The 20,150-nt window shown below is 43.6% G+C and overlaps 1 protein-coding gene across 1 annotated transcript; it reads right to left on the bottom strand.

Annotated features, from left to right (window-relative positions):
- Nucleotides 1-3,765: 3,765 nt before the first annotated feature.
- On the bottom strand, nt 3,766-10,591 carry Ndufb4 (NADH:ubiquinone oxidoreductase subunit B4). Its single transcript, XM_021209907.2, has 3 exons — nt 10,362-10,591; nt 5,210-5,356; nt 3,766-3,885 (listed from the first exon to the last, which is right to left on the bottom strand). Exons 1-3 carry the CDS (start codon nt 10,539-10,541, stop codon nt 3,823-3,825), a joined length of 390 nt encoding a protein of 129 aa, XP_021065566.1. The 5' UTR covers nt 10,542-10,591; the 3' UTR covers nt 3,766-3,822.
- Nucleotides 10,592-20,150: the final 9,559 nt, after the last annotated feature.

The following is a 20,150-nucleotide window of genomic DNA, read 5'->3' on the forward strand; positions in this document are numbered from 1 at the left end:
AGCTGTTGTGTGTGTGTTGAGGGGGGGAGGGACAAATTAGGAATAACATGGAAATTGAGGATAAGCATCACATGAGTCAAACAATCCCTACTTGCATCTGTAGGTCTAAGGCGGCTTGCAGGCCCATGCTTGCAGAATCGCATTCTTCACTCGAGCTTTCTGCCATCACAACAGCTACTTCTTCTGTCTGTCCCCCAGGCTTGATCCTTTGAATCGTTTCTCGCACCTTCGGTGACTTCTGACCCCAAAACTGTTTGCTAATTGATTGGGCTCCTTATTATTCCAGGTCCCATAATATCCCCGTGTGTATATGTGTGTTTGTTCGCATGCACACATATTTGTGCATAGATGCACATGCATGAGAGTGCATGGATGAGGCCAGAGAACCCTGGATGTTGTTTTTCAGGCACTAACCACTTTGGCTTTGGAGTCAGGGTCTCTCCAGTCAGGAGGTTCTGATTAGGTTAAGTCAGGGTGGCTGGGTGGTAAGCCCCAGGGACCCGTCTCTGCCTCCCCCGAGCCGGGATTACAAACATTGCACCACCTCTGGCTTTCTAAGTGGGTTCAGGGATTGAACCCACGTCCTCATGCCTACAGGGTAGGTTTGTTATTGACTGAACTCACTCTCTAGCCTTGCCGTGATTGATTTTGATTGTGTCATCTTGATTGTTTGAGAAGTGCCTAGCACATTAGTGAAGCATACCTCCGGGTGTGCCTGTGAAGATCTTTCCAGATTAATAAGGTGGGAAGACCTGCCCTGAGCATGAATAGCAGCCGCCTCTCAGGCTGGGGTCTAGATGCAGTACAAGAGGAACAGAAAAAAAAGCCCACTAGGTGCATCATCTTGCTTGGTGTCCTGGCTGCCATGACATGACCCGCTCTAGGCTGTTCTGAGTACCCCTCTCCCATGGAGTGAAACATGAGCCAAAATAAATCTTCCCTCCCTTACACTGTCAGGTATTCTAGGCAGTGAGAAAAAATGAGACAGCTGTAGGGTAAGATCATCTCCATATGAGACTCGGAGCCTTTCATTGTCAATGATTGTGGGGCCCCAGTGATAGCATGCCGGGGTAGACCTTAAAAAAAAAAGAGCAAATTGTTTCATTGAACACCCTTTCCTGGTTTGTGAATCTTCCTGGATTAAGAACCCTCCTTGGGCATGCTATTCTCACCCACTATGGGATGCTTTGTAAAGCTACTGGTTTTGAATGGAGTCCAGAGAACTCTGCAGCAGACTCAGCCTACAGGCTAGCAGCTGTCAGTTACATCTCTAACGCAATTGAGCCAATGTCCTATGTCTACATGACTCATAAGAGTGAATGAAGCTTGGGCTCTTCAGCAGGACCCTGGGAATAACTACAATGAAGACTCCCAAGGCTCTCGAGCTTGGCAGAACCTTCTGCGACAGAGAACGATTCTGCTCCAAAAGCAGCTGGGTATCCCTTCGAAACCAAATCTACTCAGAGCTGCCCACTGTGATCTGCAAAGTTAGAAGGACTGAGGTGTGTGGGGAGGTGCCCACCACAGCTCTTGGATGCAAGTGAACAGCAGCAAGACCTATTAAAGGTTAGCTACCGTGCCAGCTTGCTGACAGCATCCCGGAGGTTGACGCACACGATCAACGCTGTAGTAAATGCAATGAAGCAGAGGTCGTAAACAGTGCCACAACTAGCCTTCCTGCCTGGGTGGAGGGACCAGCAGTAGGACTGGTCCTTTCTGCCCTCCTAGCGATGGGGTGGAACACGTGCTTTATTTCCCTATAAACTGGGTTTACTTTTCTCCTTCCTAGAGCTGGGCATCAACCCAGAGCCTCTCATATGCTGGGCAAGCATTCTACCACTGAGCTCTATCCTTGATCCCCAAATTTAGGTTTCTCTTTTACATTTGTGTGCTTGTAGACAAGTGGTATGCTTCATCTCACACATATTGAAAATTTGTAGAACTCAGTTCTCCCCTTTAACCATATAGGCTTCAGTCTTGGTGGCAAGTGTCTTACCCACCCCACCCCCCACCCTCCGAGCCATCCCACTGGCCCAATTTAGTCTTTGATGAGTAAGATCCACTGATCCACTGTGGGGGGGACAGGGAAAAGCATTCCTCCAGGGAAACTATAATCTGACAGACACTTCAACTATATTCAGGTCATCTGGGTTTTTGTACCTGGGAGTCAATCAACCAAAAGTTTGCAGTTTGGCAGCCTGATTCATAACTGGCAACACTGGTATGTATGTGACCACAAGGGCACTAGCATTATTGCCATACAACTGAGGGTTGTTGGGAGCCCAGGGCACTCACTAGAATATCTTGGTACTTCCATTCCAAAGTACCTGTAGCTATTTGATCTCTATGACCGTGATCTGGAGTAAGACTGTCTTTAGAAACGAAGGTGCCAGTGACTCCTACAGTCAAGTGATCTCCATTTAAAGTGATGACCAATGAAGGGACATCTAGAAAGCAGGACTGAGACGACCACAGCCCCACAGCCAGCTGTAGCAGTGTGGACCATGGCTACCCCTCCTATAGTTTGGTAGATTTATGCTATTTAATATGTGCGGGTTAGAGATCTGCACAGTGCCGACAAAGAAATGACGTACTTCTTGTGCCACCTCCACACCCTTAGTCCCACTGCTGCTAATACTTGGCTTAGCACCATACTGCCCTTGCTTTATGCCCTAACGCCTTCCTCCGCCGTGTATGAAGGACTCAGCCAGTCATTCTGAGGCACCTGGGATGTACACAGGTAGTGCCTGGGTAACTCTTAACCATGGAGATAGGACATTTGCCTTTTCCCACGTATGAAGGGAAAATTCTGTGTACAGAGAGGTCTTCAGAATGCTATGGGAGTCTCTCTCCCTCCTTGCATTTCCCTCTTCCCAGGCCGGCCTTTCACGCTTTGCTGTCTGTAGTAATGAAGGCTAATGCTGGGAACAGATGAGAGATTAGTTGCATATGCTTTCAAAGCTGAGACCAAACACGTGTGTCAATCAGTCCAGAGAACATGCTGCCCAACTTTACTGTCACTGTGGATAAAACTGTCACCAGTTCCAAACTCAACTACAGTATAGGAAGGGCAGCGGTGGTTTTTATTGGTTCATACTATTTCATGTTTATCCTCATGGCTTTATGAATGCAAGCTGCTTACTCCTAGCTAGCTTTTACTGCAGGCCGGCTTTCCAGCCTGTGCCCTTAGCTGTCATCCTTCTGTTCCTCAGTGTGATCTCGCCATCCTCACTTTCTTACTCCGGAGGCAAAAGGGTCAGACAAACCCTGCAGGCCTTGCTCTTTCATGTTCCAGCTTGGCCTGTCAGCCTCGGGGACTTCAGAGACCAAACTGAATGTCTGTCGGCTCCCCGAGCCTCTCAGAGAGAGCTAGCGCCTCAGCAGCAGCTCACGTTCCCACGGATCTGCAATGTGTGTCACGCTCGCTGCCACCGTCTGCTGTGCTCACACAGAAGGCTGGAGACACGCAAGGACTCAGGCATGAAAGTTGCAGACACTGAGCTGCTAGGGGTTCTCTGAGCTGTGCTTTCTGACTCTCTGACCACTGTACCCTCAGGACGCACCCCAACTGGCCATGGGTAACACTCAGTTGCTGACAGATTCAATGAATACACAAATGTGTCTTCACTGAGCTGGGCTCTTCTATAACATCCAGCAAACTCTGACCATTATTCTGATAGACAGGTTCCAAGCACAAACCGACCTTTGCTTCTGTTTTCTAAGGTATTAACATGCTTCAGCAATAAATCCAAGAAAAAGAAACTGTTTGGTGATTAATTAATAGGAGATTTATTTATGCAAGAATAGTCATCCTTGTCAAACTTAGTAGGAGATGTTAAATTTTCTGTCCAATTTTCCTTCCTGGATAAGTCTTTCCTTTCTGTCCTGTATAGATGGAAACAAAAACAGATAAAATATTAAAAAGCAAGTCATTCTTACAAGTATATGGAATAATGGCAAAGCAGGAATAAAAATTTAATTATAAGCCCATCCCCTAAAGCCCAAGGACTCTGAGGAAGTAATAAGAAGCTAAAGTTAGGATAGTAAGAAAATACATCATTCAATAGTACCTTAGCTTTGGTGATCAGAAAGGAACTTCCCCATTCTTAAGCAGATATCATTTCTGTTTTGTTTTGAGGCAGAATCCCAACCTACAGCCAAGGCTAGCCTGGAACTTAGCTGTTAACACAGTTGGCCTCAAACTCATGGTGATCACCCAGCCTCGGCCTCCCCAGGGCTAGGATTACAGGTATGAGCCACCGTGCCTAGCTTCAAAAGCAGACAGCAAAAGCTAATGCAAACAACTTCTGGAAATGCATGCTGATCTACCAACCAAAAGGTCAGAGCTCACAAAGAGGAGGTGGCTGGCTTCCAGCCCACATGGCTACACAAGCGCTGGACTGTGCCAGGAACCAAGAGCAGGAGTGGAGCAGCCTTCTCTGTGACCATGCAGCCAGGCCTCTGAAGACAGCAACTGGCATGTTACCTCTGCTTCCGTTGTTAGGGTTTTGTGTGTTTGAAGAGTAACTAACATGTGGAACCCAGCAACAGAGCTAAGTGAGCCATATGTTCTGCTAGCGCTCATCCACTACACACCATCGCTAACAAACGCACCAGCAAAGCTAATGGACTTCTCCGGGGTATCTGAAGGTCAGACACAACAAACTCAGCTTTAACCCAGATGGGGTCACTCATTCCTGTAATCCCAATGCTCAGGAGGCTGAAAATTTGAGACTGGCCTGGGTGACATAGGGAGATCTTTTCAATCCTGCCTTAGTAAAATCAAGTTTCTATATACCCTCTAATGAGAAAATTAACTTTTAAAAAGTTGTTATGGTATTTACTTGCTTAATAATCACATTATAATTTCTTATATTATCTGGGGAAAAAACCAGGAAGACTTTCATGAACTGAATTCTACTCTCATAAATTTAAGCTGACCCTTCTATTCCTTTTTTTAAACTGCAAAGTCACCATTAAATTAAACCTGAAAGGCCCATAGGCTGCCATGTGGCTGTTTTTTAAAACAAAGTATCAAATCAAATGAAAACTCCAAATCTTCCCAGAAAGGAATAAAGACATGTGACCGAAAGGGAAAGGACTGTTTCCTTAGGTGGGACACTGGGAGCCATCACCACTGGGAACTGCTGGGGGGACGGACCTAGGAGGGACCTCTCAAACCAGTTAAACATCTAGCCCTAATACTTACCCTGTCTGTTTTGAAAACATAATACCAGAAGATGAGGGGCCCAAACCCTACCACAGCTCCTAAAAGCGTGTTCCTGGGAGTGGGCCTGAAATTAGGGTAAATATTTGCCGATCTTGCATAGGTCCAGCGAATCAAGGCAGGATCCTCCTGAAAGGAATAAACACAGACTTGTCAACCTTAAGGTGGACACACCGAGGGAGAATTCATCGGGGCTGCTGTGAAGGAGCACACCAACCTTGAACTTGGGCTTTCTGATCTCTCCCTCCCAAGTCTGGAATCACAGGACTGCACCATGACTCTCACCTGACTGGTTCTACTATTCAGAAACTTTATTTTCTCCCCCACCCCCTTTTTCCTTTTCTTTTTTCATTTTGGTTTTTATTAAACACGGTCTTGCTCTGTAGCCTTGGCTAACCTATAGCTCAAGCTGGCCTCAAACTCACGACAACCCTCCTGTGTCTCAGCTTCCCAAGGGCTGGGATCATAGGTGTGCACCACCTATGATCAAAAACAACTTTCTGATGATCCTGTTCAAATTCTGCATGATTTAAAGATTCTTCTCTCTCCTCTAGCTTCCTATTTCCAATGTAAGATTCCTAACTTTAAACTGGCCGGGAAGCCACCTCTCCCCCTTCATCACTTTCAAGTGTCCCTCAGACTTGCCCTCCTATCTCTCTTGGAAGTGGCCATGAGACTCACCCCACAGCCCTGATGAAGAGACCTCAGACCAAGCTTCCTATTTTGCTTCTAGCATCCTTTCTAATGCTGTCACAAGCGGCCTTCCCTGCTATGTCAGTTGCAGGAAGAAAGTAGGCTTACTTACTCTAACTCTGAATTATATGTTTTTGCTTTATTTTGGTTCAGAAGATCAAACCAGGGGCATTGTGTAAACAAGGCATGAGCCCTAACACTGAGCTATATCTCTCTCCATGAACCGTATGTCTCTACACTAACTTGGCTGATGTTTGAAAAGCAAACTGTTACCTTCTACACTACTAAAAGTCTTGGGGGCGGGGAGGCCAAAAGGTCAAATTTGTCAAAAAAAAAAAAAAAAACCAACAAAACCCAGCTTATCTTGGCTAAGAAAAAAGTAATTTAATATATTTATACTAAAACAATCTCCTAAGAATAGCAAATCTACCCCCAAACACATAATTAAACTTAATTAGCTAAATCCCCAAATGATTTTACAAAATTATTCTCTCCAATTAACTGGCAGATTAAAATAAGCAAATAAAATCAGCTTTAGTCTTCAGTATGCAGCATGAACATCTGAGGTCTTAACCAACACCAAGCAGCCATGATTGGCAAGACTGAAATAACTTCGACATTTACATTTCAAACTAAACTGAATTACAGCAATTCGACCCTGAGGTGACCAGCTATAGCTCGAAGGTAAGAGAGCCTTGAGTGGAGATGCCGTCAGCCTTTCAATCAGGTTGAAATCCCTCAACTGTGAGGGTGATCAGCTCACTACCAGTCAGAGAAGTCTAAACCTAACCTCCTGCTGCTCTAGAAATGAACAGTATGGTCCCATAATAGTAACCGGAACCAGCAGACCAAAGCCAGAGATGAAATGCATCTGAATGCCACACAATGAGACCTCTCAACTCACCAGTCACTCACTGGTCTGCACTTTAATAGCTTCCATATCTGTCTTTGGAAATAGACATTTCATTTCACAAAATACCTGTAACTTCATGACCAAAACCAGAGGAAAGAGGCTGACGAGATGGCTGAGTGGTGAAGAGTGGTTAGTGGCTGCTCTTGAAGAGGACTCAGTTCTCAGAGCCCACCCCACAGCTCACCACCATCCCTAAGTCTAGTTCCAAATGATCCAACGTTTACTTCTTGCCTCTTCTGGCATCAGGCATGTATGTGGTTCACACACAGAAATGCAGACAAAATACTCACACAAATGAATTAAGTAGGGCTGGTGACATGGCTCAGTGGCTAAGAGCGCTGACTGCTCTTAGAGGTCCTGAGTTCAATTCCCAGCAACCAAATGGTGGCTCACAACCATCTTTAAAGGGATTTGATGCCCTCTTCTGGTCTGCGGATGTATATGCAGCAGAGCACTCATACGTTAAATAGACAAAAATTTAAAAAGCCAAACATGAACATTAAAAAACTTGTTTAAAAAAAACAAACAAATGAATTAAGTCAATGGGGGAGGGGTGGATGCAGTGTTCCACGGCACCACTCAATGCCCAGCGAAATCCCAGCAGCCTGTGGTGTGGTGAAGTCTCACACTTTCCTTTGTATTTCCCGAGACCATCTCTTTGGTTTCCTTCCTCTCTGCCCATTCCCTCTTCATCTCTTTGGCTCTTTTCCTTCTGCTGGTTTTCAGTCTTTTAACACTGGGCCTTAGCTTCTGCTGTGCTCTCTTACCTTCACTCCATTAAAGAGGTCAGGTGGTCACATGACTTTAAGCCCTTATGGGCATGGCTACCAACAGCCTACCTCTAGCCCTAGACCTCCATGTTAAACACAACATCTACCCAGGTGTGCCAAAAGTACCATAAACTCATCTGTCAATATTCCTTTCAGTCCACCACCACATGTGTTCCTGTCACATTCCTGTTGACCTTGGAGCCATCCTCCCCTAGTCTCCTACACAGTGCTCCCGGCTGGAGCCGGCTTGATCTACTTTTAATACCACCCATCCTGTACTCACCACACCGTACCATCTCACAGCTACTGTCACAGTGCCCATTAGCTGCAAGATTTAACTGCTGTAGAAGTCTCCTAGCTCATTCCTCTCTGCCCTCCCTCACTCCCTCCCTCCCTCACTGACAATTTTTGAGGAAACAAACTGAGAGATTTTGTTAAGACCTAAGTCTCCATTATGTGACTCCCTCCTCAGTAGAGATCTTTATAATGTCATACACGGTCTGTGTGATCAAGTCGCAGGGACCTCTTTGACTTCGGTTTGTCACTGTGTCCTCCCCTGCACCCACTATTTTATCCATAACAGTCTCATAAGAAACAAAACTTCATCATCAAAATATGTAATTCTCACCCATGCATCTAATATAAAATAATACAATTAATAAAGATGTTATTTTTAAAAAGGCAATCATGTTAAAAGGACATAAAATAAAACTTGGCTCCGCCTCCAAAGTATTAGGACTGCTAACATATTTTGAAATAGCTCTCTGGTATATTCTGAAATATATTAAATGCTAGAGCTGGCCTTGTACTTTCGGCATCTTCTGATTGGCAAGCTCTTTCCCTCTCCCTCAAGCTAACTCCTTTGGTTCACTTCTTTCAGATCTTTACTTAAATGTCATGCTCCAAGAATGGGATTGTGGCTCAGTGGCAGAGCGCCTCCCTACCATGTGAGACCATGGATTTGATCCCAAACACTACCAAACAAACAAAAACAAGATGCCCAAAGCCCTGTTCCAACAGGTGCTTCCTTCCCTGGTGCACGCATGGTTGATCCCACCCTTATTTTCTGTACCATTCACCACCATCTCACACACTAAATGCACTTAGTATTTGTCATCCCCATTCCACAGACAGCTAGCTCTACAAGGACAGGGACTTCCAGTTGGCTTTGTACTCTTAACTCAGCATCTTAGTCTCATAATAGGTCCTGAGCAGTTATTTTTGACCAAATTAGTTACCCCTAAAGACTAGACAAAGGGATGCACTTGTTTTGGCTAGTAAATGATTAATGGGACAGCCAAAGAGGCACGTTATCTTTATCTCTATTAGAGATGCGAAATGGAAACGTCCCTGGGTTACAGAGATCAAAAACAGATGATTGGGGGTTCAAACTTCACACCTGACTGAAGCCTTATTCTAGTTACTTTAAAAAGATTAAACAAACAAATGGGCCCCGTGTTGAGATTCATGCCTTTAATGTGAGCACTCACAAAGCAGAGGCAGGCGGATCTCTCTGAGTTCAAGGCCAGCCTGTTCTACATACTGATTTCCAGGACAGCCAGGACTGTATATATAGAGACCCTGTCTGAAAAATAAATTATTAATAACAATCCTATTCTATCTAGCACATAGTATAGAATAGGTGTATCTCCTTCACCCTGTAAACAAAGGTCTGGCTGAGGACACTATAACTGGGCAGAAGATAGCATAAGTCACACAGACTAAGGTGTGTGACTTGTTTCTGGGTGTCACTGTCCATACAGCCTCATCTAGAAAGCCAAGAGAGTAACACAGTAGCCTCTGTGAATGACTGTGACATTTGATTTTTTAAATGTCTTTCAGACCAGGCATGGGTTTCAAGTGGCAGTATGTGAGGCTGTGGCTGGAGGACCTGGCGTTCTGAGCCACCTGGAGACTAGCACTGTACCTGACCACTTAGTGTAACTTTCCCTTGGCTGTTCTCATAACTTTCAAAAATTATAGAGAATATGTATGCAACTGTTGGAAAAAAAATCTTCATTTGAAAAAAATCCCATTTGAGATATTTAGACAGCTTTTACAGAAGAAACTGACTAAAAGCACACTTGTCAAAATATCTCTTTAGTGATGTATGCTACATAGGAATGGTACATACTTTCTCATTTGATTTCACACGTCTATGACGAAAGCACACCATTTTCCAGGAGAACATAAAAAAGCTATGGTTTGAGAGGGATTATGTAAATTGCCCAGGGATCATAGTTGGTTAGTATATGGGGCCATGAGGTCTGCTTCCAAAGCCGAATGCATCAAGCCTCAGGTTCTGTAACACACTTCATTTGAACAACCCCTATTCTCAAGAGAACGAAGTGTCCTTGAGAGGAGCTGAATGGCACAAAACAGCTTTTTATGCTGTACACTCGGGAGTCCCAGGCCTGAGCACGAAGATACTGGGCTAGATTAGTCACGTGTTAATCTGCCTCAAAAGATATGAAGGACCATATCATGACCATGTTTCAGACAAGAAAGCCGAGACTATGCAGAGTGGAACAAGCTTCTCCAAATCAGGAGGGAAGCCGGCAAGCCAGGACGCAGGGCCAGTTGGGTCTGCAGCCGGAGCCCGATCCCTCTGATCACTGAGCCGAAGGCCGAAGTTGAAGGGCCAAGGGCTGTGCGGCTCGGGGCCGGTGTCCAGCACACGGATGGAGCTGGGCGGCCCCGCGTGTGCCCACGCGAGATGCGGCTGCCCCGGCCCACAGTCCCGCCCGGCCCCACTCACGATGTGCGACAGGCGTTTGGGGTCGTTGTACTGAAGCAGATACTCCCGTTTAAGCCGGGCCCTTATGCTCAAGCGCTCGACCTGCGCCCTTCGGGTCTCCGGAGACACGTCATACTCGGCAGGGTCGAGGGTACTGGGGAGAGTGGCCAGGGGCGCAGGCTTATACTTGGAACCCGACATCTTGGCTCCCGGCGCACATCTGCGCCTGCGCGGATATAAGGGCTGCCCTCTTTAGTTTGACCTTCAGGCTCAGGAAGTGCGCCTGCGCGCGCACACTGCGCTCTGGCAGGAAGGGGCGGGAGAGGGGTGGAGTTCGAGGATGGGTGGAGCCTTTACCAAGCCTGCCTTCATGCCCTCGACCCGCGTATTCTGCGCGTGCGCACTGCTTCTCGGTTTGCCTCCTCTTGTCTGGTGGTGAACTCACCTCTCTGTGTGCTACCGCTTGCTTGCAGAACTGATTTCCTGAAGTTGAGCAGATTAGATGAGACTGGGAAACTGGGTTGTCTGTGGCTCCTGAAGTCCTACAGCCCAGGGTGGGTTCTGACAACCTGGGTGACCTTGTAGAAGGTCATTATTGTCTCCCAAATTGCCTTTTTCTTATCCTGGAGAAATGACCTTAACCCTGCACTCCTAGCAAGGTTGTTGGAGTTAAATGAGATATTGAAAACAATGAGATTGCTTTTCAAGCATTTCCCTAGCTTTGCCCCACCCCAAACAAAAAAGAGAATAAGCTTTTCTAAAGGTTACCACTATAGGACCAGTCCACTGTTAAACCCAAAGATGGGAGGAGAAAGGCCACCGACTCAGATCATCATGTTCAGATTAATTAAAGCCAGATTTTTATTCGTGTATATGAGCTGCCTCCCCCTAAGGCAAGGTTCATTGGATGTGAGGAAGGCTTTTATAGCTCAGAGGTAGGGGGGTTCTAAATGGGGGAATTGTGGCAAAATAGGTGGAGTTACAGGAGCAGAATATAAGCATAGTAAGTTAGTCTGCTGAAACAAAGACACAAAGGCATTCATAACAGCAGGTAGTCATACAAGGTACCCATACATACCTTTTGCAAGAGGAACATTAACTTTTTGAAACAAAAATGTAATTGCCATTCCTGGAACAGGCAGTACAGAACCATTTGTAGTTAAGGTTACAGGTGGGGCATAGCCCAATCCTTGATTAATTAAGGATTATACACCACCTAAGTATAAGCTTATCTTTTGAAGACATAAAATACTGTTTAAAAGGAGAGTGGGATTACAGAGCAGGTGTTACCTGGCTGGAGTAGATCAGAAAATAATGAAGAATGAAACTCCTGAATCAATACCTTAGTTAAAATGCAAACAAAACAAAACAAAACAAAACAAAACAAAAACACCTCCCTTAAATCCTTAGCACTCCTCAGGTGCTGAAAGTAAAAGACATCCTTTAAGGATGGGAAAGCTAGCAGCAGGGTGGTAGTGCATTCCCACAAACCCTTGGGGGGCTGAGGCAGGACCTTTGAGCTCAAGGCCAGCCTGGGGTACACCACAAACCTCTGTTTCAAGAGAATAAAAACAGGAAAGATGATCTGGAGAGTAAATGAAGGTAACTTGCAGTTCTCAGCATCTCTGCCCCTCCTGCCCCCATCCCTCCTCCAATCCGCCACCCTGTCACCACCCCTCCTTTACCCCCTCCCCCCCACTCCTCACCCCACCCCCATCCCCACACACTATCACTAAGGGGAAAGATCAACTTCAAGGCACACACCAGGGTCTTTAGCTTACCATAAAAACACTCCTCAGGAGGCAACAAGGGGAACAATAACATCAACAAGGAAAGCTAGATCAAAAAGGAGCTTCAACTTGGCTCAAACTTCTGGGGACACGTAGGTATGTGGGGGGAGTGGTTGCTAGGCAGTGACAGGGCCTAGAAAGTGTTGGCACTGAAGTGATGAGCAACAGCACTGCTGTCAAATTTATTCAACACTTTAATACTGTTTTAAAATATTTATTAAGCACCCCTGCATGAGGCATACCTTACACCATTCAGTCTTAGTCAATCTTCTGGGCTCAGTAGAGAAATTACACAAGAAATGGAAGCTGGATCCTTGTTATTTTTTTTTCCCCAGTAGCTGACAATCATGCGGTGAACAGGCAGAGCAGGATATCTGCAAAGTAGTTCCATGTCCAAATGAATATGAAGCCAAATTGACTCATAAGAAAGCCTGCTTCAGGGCAGTAGAAAAATGATTACACTCAATTTAAAGAGGGTTGGGGGATGGAGAAGGGAAGGCGAGGGGAAAGAGGAGGGGAGGAAGAAAGAAAGTTGTTCTCAAAGATGCAGGTTCAGGATGTAAAATTCTAAATACTAAATAAGATTTTAAAAACCCTTTTAAGACATTAATATGGGAAGAGAAGAAGGTCAAAAGAATAAAGAAATTCAGGGAGTATGTGAGTATAAGCCAATTTACAAAGTTGAAAGGGATGTGTTTGTGAAAGAGAAGCTTTATTAAAGTGAAATATTTGCATGAGTTTAAGGGGTCGTTCCTGTGCTTTTAGTTCTCATAAACATGACTCAAGATGGCTGTTAAAGGCATGGAATTTTGCTCTGTTTTACAGGGACAGACAATTCACTGAGTGCTTACTGTGTGTCACATGCTATTATTCTGTTTTACATATTTCAATTCCTCAAATACCGATTATTCCCATTGGAATAATGATGGGATGCCTTTTCTGTTTTTCTCTTACCATCAGTTTACATGATAATGGGTTTCACTGGGGCATTTTCATTCACATGTATAATGTATGTTGATGTATTCATCCACTGTTTCTCTCTCTCTCTCTCTCTCTCTCTCTCTCTCTCTCTCTCGTGCCCCTTCTGCTCCCACTGATTCCTGATCTCTCCTCTTTCCAACTCCTCCCCCTTCTGCTCTCATTTCCTTTTTACTGGTGGTCCAGCAAGTTTAATTAGGGTTACATACAGGAGTTTGGGTGAGGGGTTATTTAGAGAAGCATGGACAACCAGTAGCTACATCACTGGAGATAATGTCTTCCCCAAGCAGCCATTAGCTCATTTGATTAAAATGAGGCCTCATGAGTTGACCCCTCCCCCCCGCAATAGTTGACCACCTATAAATCCGCAGGAAGAGATAGGGCCTGAAGAGTCTTTCTCCACACCATACTAGAGTGCTGAAGGGCCCAATCTTGAACAAGCCTTGTGCTGGCAATCACAGCTTCTGCGAACTCATGAGAGCAATTGCTATTTCACTCCCAGAAGACAGTGCTTCACAACACTCCAGACCTTTCTCTGGTTCTTACATTCTTTCCACTCTCTCCTCTGAGATGTTTCCTGAACCTTTAAGGGAGTGATTTAGATGTCCCATTTAGTGATGAGCATTTAACAGTCACTAGTTATCGGCACTTTGATGATTTACATGTTTCTGCCACGGGGAAGGTTGGGGGACAGAAAGAAAGAGGAGAAGGAAGAAAAGAAGAGGATGAGAAGAAAAAGGAGGAGGAGGAGGAGGAGGAGGAGGAGGAAGAGAACCAAAGCTGAGCACAGCACTGCTCTATGGGCATGAACACAAAGAGTGAACTGAGAGGGCACGCTGACTAGCACAGTAGGTCCATTTAGTAAGACAACAGTGGTAGCTTCCTCATTAGGACACATGACTCCCCAAGTCATGATCTTTTGACTAGGTTTACAACACCACACCTCAGATCCATAACAGTTAATCCCATAGTGTACCAATGGGCATATATTTCCGAATAGTCCAGTACTGTAGCACACAAGGTCCATAGCTGGGTAAGACTGTTGATACGTTTTATCCTCCAGGAGCCTGTGTAGCACCTTCCAGCACCAGGAAAATCAGCCAGCAGAAGGGAAGCTTCCAGCCCAGGTCCAGCTTGACTGCTCAATGTCCTACAACCAAATCAAGTGCTGTGGGGTCTTGCCATCCAGTTCTCATGAGCACCAAGAGCAATAGCAAAAGTCTGTGTTGTTTGGGAGTTCTCATGGGCCTCTGTGGCCACTTTTAGAAGAAGGAAAAGAAGAGGAAGAAGAAGAAGAAGAAGAAGAAGAAGAAGAAGAAGAAGAAGAAGAAGAAGAAGAAGAAGAAGAAGAAGAAGAAGAAGAAGAAGAAGAANAGAAGAAGAAGAAGAAGAAGAAGAAGAAGAAGAAGAAGAAGAAGAAGAAGAAGAAGAAGAAGAAGAAGAAGAAGAAGAAGAAGAAGAAGAAGAAGCTCCTGTTGTTTTTGGGGATTCAAAATTGCTGTGGTAGGGGAACTTAGGAGGCAGAATTCACCCGTTTCCTAGAAGGGTTCTTGTAAAATCTTGTGTGCTTGGGATACAAAGAGACAAAGCCCATTTTATCTTGAACACTAGATTTCAGAGGGACCTGAAAATTCCCTCCTTCATATCCTCCAAGATTTGGAATCCAGACCTGGAAAAAATAAAAATTCACTTATGTTTTAGCAAGTGACACTGTTCCCTTTCCTGTGTTCAGAAACTGTGATGAACACTCAGAAACCATACTGGGACAACTTTTTTTTCTTCTCCAGACATCACCTTTACAGGCCCTGGGGCTGGAATGGGAAGTAAGTTGTGGACGTTTCCTCCCTACGACCTGCTACTCTGTATCATTGTCCAAGACTGTTTCATCTGCTTTTGTTTTTCTTCTCCTTTGGATGGATTTTAGAGATGAGTTGCCAAGTTCCATTTAAAGAAATTGAGCTTCATGAATCCATTCATACAGAGTATCTTCCCAGCCCTCCTCATTTATGTCCCATATTGTTATTATGTACTTTAATTATGCCTTGTGACAGCTCCAACACAGAGCTGTCACCTCTGCTATTAGGGTCATTCCTGTTACACTGTAGGGTTCTTTCTTTCTTTGTTTCTTTGTTTCTTTGTTTCTTTGTTTCTTTGTTTCTTTGTTTCTTTCTTTCTTTCTTTCTTTCTTTCTTTCTTTCTTTTTTAAGAATTATTTATTTATTTTGTGTATGTGAGTACACTTTAGTTGTCTTCAGACACACCAGAAGAGGGTGTGTGTCTTCAGGCACACCAGAAGAGGGCACTGGATCCCATGACAGATGATTGTGACCCAACCTGTGGTTCCTGGAAATTGCACTCAGGACCTCTAGAAGTGTAGCCAGTGCTCTTAACAGCTGAGCCATTTCTCCAGCCCACATTGTATTTTATTACCAATGCTTTTGTTTCTACCTCACTATGTGTTACTAGAATGAAGAAAAATTACTAATTCATATGCTGTTCCAGTATAAAGGTTTTAAAAAGTCCTACTCGTTTTTCTATGCCTTATTCTGGGTTGTTACACATTTCAGTCATTCCTTATGCATGTGAAAGCATTGTCTTTTTGTTCCCAAAACAGTGCTTTTTTTTCTTCTCTCATCTGTTGCATCAGCCATGACTTCCAGTGTAATGTTGTGAAGTAGCAGAAATCGTCTCCCATCTCGTTCCCAGATCTAATAGGGTCTTTGGGTGTTTCATCATTAAATGCTATTTTCTCCAGTTGGGTTTGACAGAGCCCATTGTCGAGTTAAGAAATTTCTCTTGTATTTCTTGCCAAAATGGCCTTTTAAATCATTAATGAACATATAGTTGGTCGCTTGCTATTTCTATATTTTTGATATATTTTCAGCTGTTTTCTCTATATTAGTCGTTTTAAAAAAACAGACAGAAAAAAATCCTTTTGATTTGATTGTTCCAAGGTGAAACTTTCTTTTTATTCCAGAGTTAAGCTCACTCCACGGGCCATTCTGTGTGTTTCTTGATGTATGTATAAATTAAATTCACATTTTACTTCTAACTTTACCCTTCACGTTCACAGATGAGTTGGCTCTATCATGTTTTGTCTTATTTGGTTCTTGCTATTTTTGAGTATATTTATGTAAAATGAGTTGAATATATAGCTTTTTAAAGGTATCTGTTTAAAGATATTTATTTTTTGTGTGTATGAATGTGTGTGTGATTGTTTCTGTGTGTATGTGTGTGTGTGTGTGTGTGTGCCTGTGGATATGTATGTGTGCTAAGTGTGTGCAGGTGCCTGTGGAAACCAGAAAAGGGTGTCCCTTGGAGTTAGCGTTACAGGCTGGTGTGAGCTGCACAGTTTGGGTGCTGAGAACCAAACTTGAGTCCTCTGCAAGAGTGGCACCTGCTCTTGAGCACCGACCCGCTTCTCTAGCCCCTAACTCTATTTCATTATTATATCTTTAAACTCTCCCAACAGTGTGTGTAAGGCCTTTTTCTTGGTTACTTGATACATTATGCTGTAATTCCCTCTGGAGTTTATGTCATTTTGGTGGGGGAGAATTTCAGCTCTGAATTTACTTTTTGTAATGGTTGTTGGCATGGTAAGGTTTTACTATTTCTTCTAAGCAATTCTGATACCCACTTTTACAAGTCTCTTATTTTAAACACATTGACATAGAGAGATTCTGCTCTCATCTTGGGAATTAAAATATATATCATCTTCATAATTATCTTCCTCTTTTGACTTCTAATTGTATCTATTTATTGTCTCTTTTGTTTTTATCAGTCCTGCTACAGCACTATCTACTTTTTCTATGAAAACATAAAACTCATTAAAAACAAACTTTATTTACAGTAGTTTTTTTTTTTTTTTTTTTTGGTTTTTCGAGACAGGGTTTCTCTGTATAGCTCTGGCTGTCCTGGAACTCACTTTGTAGACCAGGTTGGCTTCGAACTCAGAAATCCGCCTGCCTCTGCCTCCCGAGTGCTAGGATTAAAGGCGTGCACCACCACACCCGGCTATTTACAGTAGTTTTAAGTTAACAGAAAAATAATGAGAAAGATGCAAATATTTTTGATATACCACCCAAACCACCCTCATCCAGGCACAGCCATTAACAGTGTCTTCCTCCAACAGAGTGGTATATGGGTTCCAAGCGACGGAGAAACACTTGCAGCCTCTCATTTGTATTAAGCTCCACTCTTGGTACTGCTAGTTCTATGACTGGGACAACCTGTGATATAATATACCCATAGTTGTCCTGTGAAGTATTTTTTACTGATCTATGACTCCTCCATATTCTGTTTAGTCAGCTTACCTCCTACCCACTAGCTCCTGCTGCTGCCATGACCTCATTATGGAGATAATATTGTAGCAAGACCAATAAAAACAAAAGAAACAAGTGGATACAATAAGAAGTAAAAAAAGGAAGATAACCAATTACTCATAACACTTTGTCCCTTCAGATTGTCTTCTTTCACCCAGTCCTTCATGGCTTGACAGCTCTTTTTAGTACCAAACACTATTCCATTATCTGGATGCCCACAGTTTCTTTTAGTTTATCCAGTCACCTGATGAAGAGCACCCTGCTTGTCTTCCCATTTAGACAATTATATACATTACTATCATAAACATCCCTGTGTGGGTTTTTGTGCAGATACAAGTTTTCAAACCCTTTGGGTAAATGCCACCAAATGTATCTGTTGCTTTATTGTGTGGCAAGAATATGCTTAGTTTTGTAAGATGCTGTCAAGCTGTCTTTCAATGTATCTGGACCACATCAGTTTCCCACCAGCCATCAGTGTGCTCTCCCATAGCTCCAACCCCTTGCTGGTGTTAAGCATTGTCAGTCTCCTGTGTAAATGTGTGTGTGGGGGGACAGTGCATTGTTTTCACTTGCACTTCCCTGGTGGCATGGGGTGAAGCAAGTTTTCATCTACTCATTTTTTTTCCCAACCTGGGTGTCTTCTTTAATGAGATACCTGTTAAAGGTTTGGGCTCAGTTTTGAATTTTATTTTTTAGTATGTCATACTAAGTCATGCAAAGATATTTTCATGCAAGTATATGACATGAGCATACAAGACCCTCACCACCCCACTAACTTCCCTTCCCTAGAACCCATTTTCTTGCTGAGTTTTAATAAGTTTGTATATTCTAATAACAGACATGCCTTTTAAAATATTTTTTTCTCACAACCCTGGGGTTGTCTTTTTATTCTGTTAGAATAGGCTTTTTGAGAGCAGAAATTTGTGTTAAATTGAATCTATCTCATCAGTTACTTCTTTCAAGTATAATGTCTGGTATTGTATGAAAACAGCCTGTCTTAGTCAGGGTTTCTATTCCTGCACAAACATCATGACCAAGAAGCAAGTTGGGGAGGAAAGGGTTTATTCAGCTTACATTTCCATACTGCTGTTGCTCACCAAAGGATGCAGGACTGGAACTCAAGCAGGTCAGAAAGCAGGAGCTGATGAAGAAGCCATGGAGGGATGTTCTTTACTGGCTTGCTCAGCCTGCTTTCTTATAGAACCAAGACTACCAGCCCACCCAGAGATGGTCCCACCCACAAGGGGCCTCTCCCCCTTGATCACTAATTGAGAAAATGCCCCACAGCTGGATTTCATGGGGGCATTTCCCCAACTAAAGCTCCTTTCTCTGTGATAACTCCAGCTGTGTCAAGTTGACACAAAGCTAGCCAGTACACAGCCATTGCATACCCAAGGGCATTTTGTCTTTTTCCTACACAGATCTTCTAGCGCTTAATGGTTTTGTGTGTGTTTGTTGATTGATTTTTGAGACAGGGTCTCTTTGTGTCACCATACTCTCCTATAACTGGCTATATAGGCCAGAGATCCACCTGTCTCTGCCTCTGTCTCTGAAATGTTGGGATTAAAGGTGTGTGCCAAAAAAAAAAAAAAAAAAAAAAAAGGTGTGTGCCATCATGCCTAGCTCAGCTCTGAGTTTTAAACATAGATTCATTTCCAGTGTGCTTTTGTGAAAGATGTATGGTCTCTATGGAGATTTGTACTCTGCTTAAGGATGTCTAGCTCTTTCTGTGCTTTTTGTCGAAAAGATCGTCCCTGCTCCATTGAACACTGTATTTGCACCTTCGTCAAAGGTCAGTTGGCTGTATTTATACAGGGCTGTTTCTGAGCTTCCTATCTTGCTCCATTGATCTCCCACTGGCCTGTCTGTCTATCAATACCATGCAGTTCTAATGGCTGTAGCTTTATAGCAAGGTTTGAAGACTGAAACCATTAGTCATCTTTCTTCCCCTTTGATGATAGAGTGGGTATTCTGAGTTTGCTCCTAAACTCTCCAAATGCGCCTAAGAATCAGTTTGTCAATACCTACAACACAAATACTGGGATTTTGATTGGGATTCTGTTTTCATTGTGCCTTAATCATTTGTTATCAGTAATTCTCCTTTCACTTATTTTTTTTAATATGTGTGTATAAGTTTTGCCTACATGTGTGTCTCTGTACCACTTGCATGCCTGGTACCCTCAAGGTCAGAAGAGAGCATTGGAGCCACTGGAATTAGAGTTACAGAAGGCTATGCGAAAGATAGAGGACAACTTGCAGGAGTCAGGTCTCTCCTTTGACCATGTGGGACCCAGGATTAAACTTAGATTACCAGACTGTACAGCCAGAGCCTTTACCCACAGAGGCATCTCATTGGCCCCTAGATATGCACTATTTACTTTTCAAAATATGTTTTGTTCTAATTATGGTTTTTTTTTGTTAATCTCTAGCTTAATTGCATTACTGTTGAAGAACTTCATCCTTTAACATTTGCTGAGACTCAGTGATATGTGGTCAGCTTTTATTTGGTCTGATTTGGTTTGGCTTGTTTGTGTCATGGCAGTGGTTGGGTTTTTGATTGGCTGGGCATTTTTGAGACAGAGCTTTGCTGTAGAATCTACAGACAGAAAATGTTTGAATCATATTCTGTTCAATGAGTTATTGAGAAGTAGACACATCCTCTTAATCAGGGATATGTTGCATTTCAATAATTAGTTCCATGTGAATTTTAAAGAACACAT

Source organism: Mus pahari, chromosome 12 (assembly GCF_900095145.1).
Source record: "Mus pahari chromosome 12, PAHARI_EIJ_v1.1, whole genome shotgun sequence".
Taxonomy (NCBI): Eukaryota; Metazoa; Chordata; class Mammalia; order Rodentia; family Muridae; genus Mus; species Mus pahari.